The 4,761-nt window shown below is 58.8% G+C and overlaps 1 protein-coding gene across 1 annotated transcript; it reads left to right on the forward strand.

The window, feature by feature from the left end:
- The first annotated feature begins 146 nt into the window (after nucleotides 1-146).
- Nucleotides 147-4,447, forward strand: SLC25A11 (solute carrier family 25 member 11). Its single transcript, XM_082785610.1, has 7 exons — nucleotides 147-303; nucleotides 2,021-2,227; nucleotides 3,543-3,633; nucleotides 3,741-3,831; nucleotides 3,939-4,038; nucleotides 4,164-4,215; nucleotides 4,291-4,447. Exons 1-7 carry the CDS (start codon nucleotides 152-154, stop codon nucleotides 4,444-4,446), a joined length of 849 nt encoding a protein of 282 aa, XP_082641736.1. The 5' UTR covers nucleotides 147-151; the 3' UTR covers nucleotide 4,447.
- The last annotated feature ends 314 nt before the right edge of the window (nucleotides 4,448-4,761 follow it).

Below are 4,761 nucleotides of genomic sequence, written 5' to 3' on the forward strand. Positions count from 1 at the left end.
TGAAATTGGGGGGGGGGGGTGAGGTTCAGGGAGCACTATCAGACATTGGGATGGGGTAAAAGCCTCGGGGGGGGGGCTATAAGTCTCGGGGGGGGTTCTAAATTTTTTTGGGGGGGTCGTGCCCCCCCCCCCTTGTGTCCCCCCCCCCAGGATGGGCGCCACGGTGTTCGTGCAGCCGCTGGACCTGGTGAAGAACCGCATGCAGCTGAGCGGGGAGGGGGCCCGGCCCCGCGAGCACCGCACCAGCCTCCACGCCCTCGCCTCCGTCCTACGCCACGAGGGGCTCCGGGGCATCTACACCGGGTACTGCCCCCCCCGGGACCCCCCCGGACCCCCCCATTTTCCATAACCCCCCCCCCCACCTCCCCTGACCCCCCCTTTTTCCTCCTATCCCCCCCCACCCCCATTACAAGGGGGTGCACGGTGTCTATATGGGGTTCTGCCCCTCCCCCCACACCTCCCTGACCCCCCCGGACCCCCCCGGGACCCCCCTGGACCCCCCCCACCCCATAACCCCCCCTCGGTCCTTTTTACCCCCCCCTTTTCCTTCTATCCCCCTCCCCACCTCCGTTACAAGGGGCTGCGTGGCTTCTGCCCCTCCCCCCAACCCCCCCAAACTCCTCCAGACCCCCCCCGAGACCCCCCCGGGACCCCCCCGGACCCCCCCATTTTCCATAACCCCCCCCCCACCTCCCCTGACCCCCCCCTTTTCCTTCTATCCCCCCCCACTCCCATTACAAGGAGCTGTGGGGCTTCTGCCCCTCCCCCCAACCCCACCCTGACCCCCCCCAGACTCCCCCTGGACCCCCCCGGACCCCCCCAGACCCCCCCCCCACCCCATAACCCCCCCTCGGTCCTTTTTACCCCCCCCCTTTTCCTCCTATCCCCCCCCCCCCATTACAAGGGGCTGCACAGTGTCTATGTGGGCTTCTGCCCCTCCCCCCTGACCCCCCCCGACCCCCCCGGGACCCCCCCACACCCCGGGGGGGTCATCAGGGCCCCCCCCCACCCCATAACCCCCCCCCCCAGTCCTTTTTACCCCCCCCCATCCCCTTTTCTCCCCCTCCCCACCACCCCCAGCCCCCCCATAGTGACCATTTACCCCCCATAACCCCCCCCTTTTTAAATTTTTTTGCCCCCCAACCCCCCCAATTTAATTTTTTTGCCCCCCCATTTTATTTTTTTGCCCCCCCCACCTCCTCTAAACCCCCCTTTCCCCTTTTTCACCCCCTCCCCTTCCCTTTTACCCCCTCCATCCCCCCCATAGTGACCATTTACCCCCCGTAACCCCCCCTTTTTTAATTTTTACCCCCCCTTTTTAATTTTTTTGCCCCCCCCAACCCCCCCCATCTTATTTTTTTGCCCCCCCACCTCCTCTAAACCCCCCCCATGTTCCCTTTTACCCCCCCCAACCCCCTCCCCACCACCTCCAACCCCCCCATAGCGACCATTTACCCGCCGTAACCCCCCCTTTTTTAATTTTTTTGCCCCCCAACCCCCCCAATTTATTTTTTTGCCCCCCCCATCCCCTTTTCTCCCCCTCCCCTCCACCTCCAACCCCCCCAACCTCCCCCATAGCGACCATTTACCCCCCGTAACCCCCCTTTTTTAAATTTTTTTGCCCCCCAACCCCCCCAATTTAATTTTTTTGACCCCCAACCCCCCAATTTAATTTTTTTGCCCCCCAACCCCCCCAATTTAATTTTTTTGCCCCCCCCATCCCCTTTTCTCCCCCTCCCCACCCCCTCCAACCCCCCCAACCCCCTTATAGTGACCATTTACCCCCCATAACCCCCCCAATTTAATTTTTTTGCCCCCCAACCCCCCCCATTTTATTTTTTGCCCCCCCCACCTCCTCTAAACCCCCCCTTTCCCCTTTTTATCCCCCTCCCCACCACCTCCAACCCCCCCAACCTCCCCCATAGCGGCCATTTACCCCCCGTAACCCCCCCCTTTTTTAACTTTCCCCCCCAATTTAATTTTTTTGCCCCCCCAATTTAATTTTTTTGCCCCCCCCCAGCCTCTCGGCTGGCCTCCTGCGCCAGGCCACCTACACCACCACCCGCCTGGGCATCTACACCGTCCTCTTCGAGCGCCTGACGGGGGCCGACGGGACCCCCCCCGGCTTCCTCACCAAGGCGGCCATCGGCATGACGGCGGGGGCCACCGGCGCCTTCGTGGGCACCCCCGCCGAGGTGGCCCTCATCCGCATGACGGCCGACGGCCGGTACGGCCCCCCCCGGGGGTTATTTTCCTTTGGGGGGGCGATATATCGCGGTTATTGCACCCCTGGGTTATTTATTCCCCCCCCCAAGGCTGAGCCACGCAGGTATTGTGACGTCTCCGACACCTCCATGTGGATGGCCGTGGTTTATTTTCCTTCTGGGGGGGTTGATAATCACTTTTATTTCACCCCCGGGGGTTATTTTCCTTTGGGGGGGTGATATATCGCAGTTATTGCACCCCCGGGTTATTTATTCCCCCCCCCAGGGCTGAGTGACACAGGTATCACGGCGTCTCTGACACCTTAATGTAGATAGCTGTGGTTTATTTTCCTTCTGGGGGGGTTGATTATCACTTTTATTTCACCCCCGGGGTTATTTTCCCCTTGGGGGGGTGATATATCGCAGTTATTGCATCCCTGGGTTATTTATTCCCCCCCCCCAACGCTGAGCCACGCGGGTATTGTGATGTCTCCGACACTTCCATGTGGATGGCCGTGGTTTATTTTCCTTCTGGGGGGGTTGATTATCACATTTATTTCACCCCCGGGGGTTATTTTCCTTTGGGGGGGCGATATATCGCAGTTATTGCACCCCCGGGTTATTTATTCCCCCCCCAAGGCTGAGTGATGCAGGTATCATGACGTCTTCTATGACTTAGTGAGGATGATTGTGGTTTATTTTCCTTCTGGGGGGCTAAAATATCACATTTATTTCACCCCTGGGGTCATTTTCCTCTTGGGGGGGTGATATATCGCAGTTATTGCACCCCTGGGTTATTTATTCCACCCCCCCAAGGCAAAGCAATGCAGCTATCACAACATCTTCAACACCTTTTTTGGGATGGCCACAACTTATTTTCCTTCTGGGGGGCTAAAATATCACATTTATTTCACCCCCGGGGTCATTTTCCTCTTGGGGGGGTGATATATCGCAGTTATTGCACCCCCGGGTTATTTAACCCCCCCCCAAGGCCAAGCAACTCCAGTACCTCAACACTTTCCATGACTTATTGTGGGTGGCCACGGTTTATTTTCCTCCTGGGGGGGGTGAAATATCCCATTTATTCCACCCCTAGTTTATTTTCCTTGAGGGGGGGGGGTGAAATATCTCATTTATCCCCCCCCTTAATTTATTTTACCCCCCCCCAAGCCTATCACAACATCCTCAGTGCCTTATTGCGGACGACCGTGGCTTATTTTATTTTTGGGGGGTGTTTTATCCCATTTATTCCACCCCTGGCTTATTTTTCTTTTTGGGGGGGGGGTCAAATATCACGTTTATTACACCCCCAATTTATTTTACCCCCCCCTTTCCAAGGCTGCCCCCGGCCGAGCGCCGCGGCTACCGCAACGTCTTCGACGCCCTGCTGCGGATGGCGCGGGAGGAGGGCGTCCTCACCCTCTGGAGGGTACGTTTCCCGGGGGGGGGACCCCTTAAAAACCCCCCGGGGGGGTCTCAACTACCCCCCCACACACCCCTTTTGCCCCCCCCTCACTTTTTTTTGCCCCCCCCCAGGGCTGCATCCCCACCATGGCGCGGGCGGTGGTGGTGAACGCGGCGCAGCTCGCCTCCTACTCGCAGTCCAAGCAGTTCCTGCTCGACTCCGGTGAGTGCCAGCTTTTTTTTTTTGGGGGGGGGGCCCTACATTTAGGGCAGCCCCCCCCCGAAGTAAAAAAGCCCCAATTTGACCCTTTTTTCCCCCAATTTTGCCAGGGTATTTCCGGGACGACATCCTCTGCCACTTCTGCGCCAGCATGATCAGCGGGCTGGTCACCACCGCCGCCTCCATGCCCGTCGACATCGTCAAAACCCGGTGGGTTTTTCACCGGGGAGGGGCCCCAAATAACACTTAATTAACACAATTAACACGGGAGGGGCTTTAATAATTAGGGGGGGGGGCCAAAAAAATCCTCCTGATGCCATTTCCCCCCCTAACAGCATCCAGAACATGCGGACGATCGACGGGAAGCCGGAATACCGCAACGGGCTGGTGAGTGGCGCCCCCCCCTCGTGATTTTGTGCCCCCCCCTCGTTTAATTTACGCCCCCCCCCCCAAATTTTTTAGGACGTTCTGGTGCGGGTGGTGCGCTACGAGGGTTTCTTCAGCCTCTGGAAGGGTTTCACCCCCTACTACGCCCGCCTGGGCCCCCACACCGTGCTCACCTTCATCTTCCTCGAGCAGATGAACAAATACTACAAGCGCTTCTTCCTCAGCGCCTGACCCCCCCCCCAAAAAAAAACCCCACCCGCCCAGCTTTAGGGTGCCCCCCCTCGATGATACGGGGGGCTGCGCCCCCCCCCCGGAGCGTCGTCAAGCGTGGAAATCAGTGGAAAAAGGAATTTTTTGGGTTTTTTTTTTTTTTTTTTTGGAGGGGGGGGGGGCACGGCTGTGTGTTTTTTTTTCCCCCCCCCTCCCTCACCGTGAGGGGTTAATTTTTATAGGGGGGGGGGGCACGGGGTGACCCCTGTGTGCCCCCCCCCCCAGCCCCTCCGCACGCTGAGTCCTTTAAATCAGGTGAGCCCCCACCCCTAAAAT

Source organism: Aythya marila (genome assembly GCF_965140915.1).
Source record: "Aythya marila genome assembly, contig: HAP1_HAP1_SCAFFOLD_76, whole genome shotgun sequence".
Classification (NCBI taxonomy): domain Eukaryota; kingdom Metazoa; phylum Chordata; class Aves; order Anseriformes; family Anatidae; genus Aythya; species Aythya marila.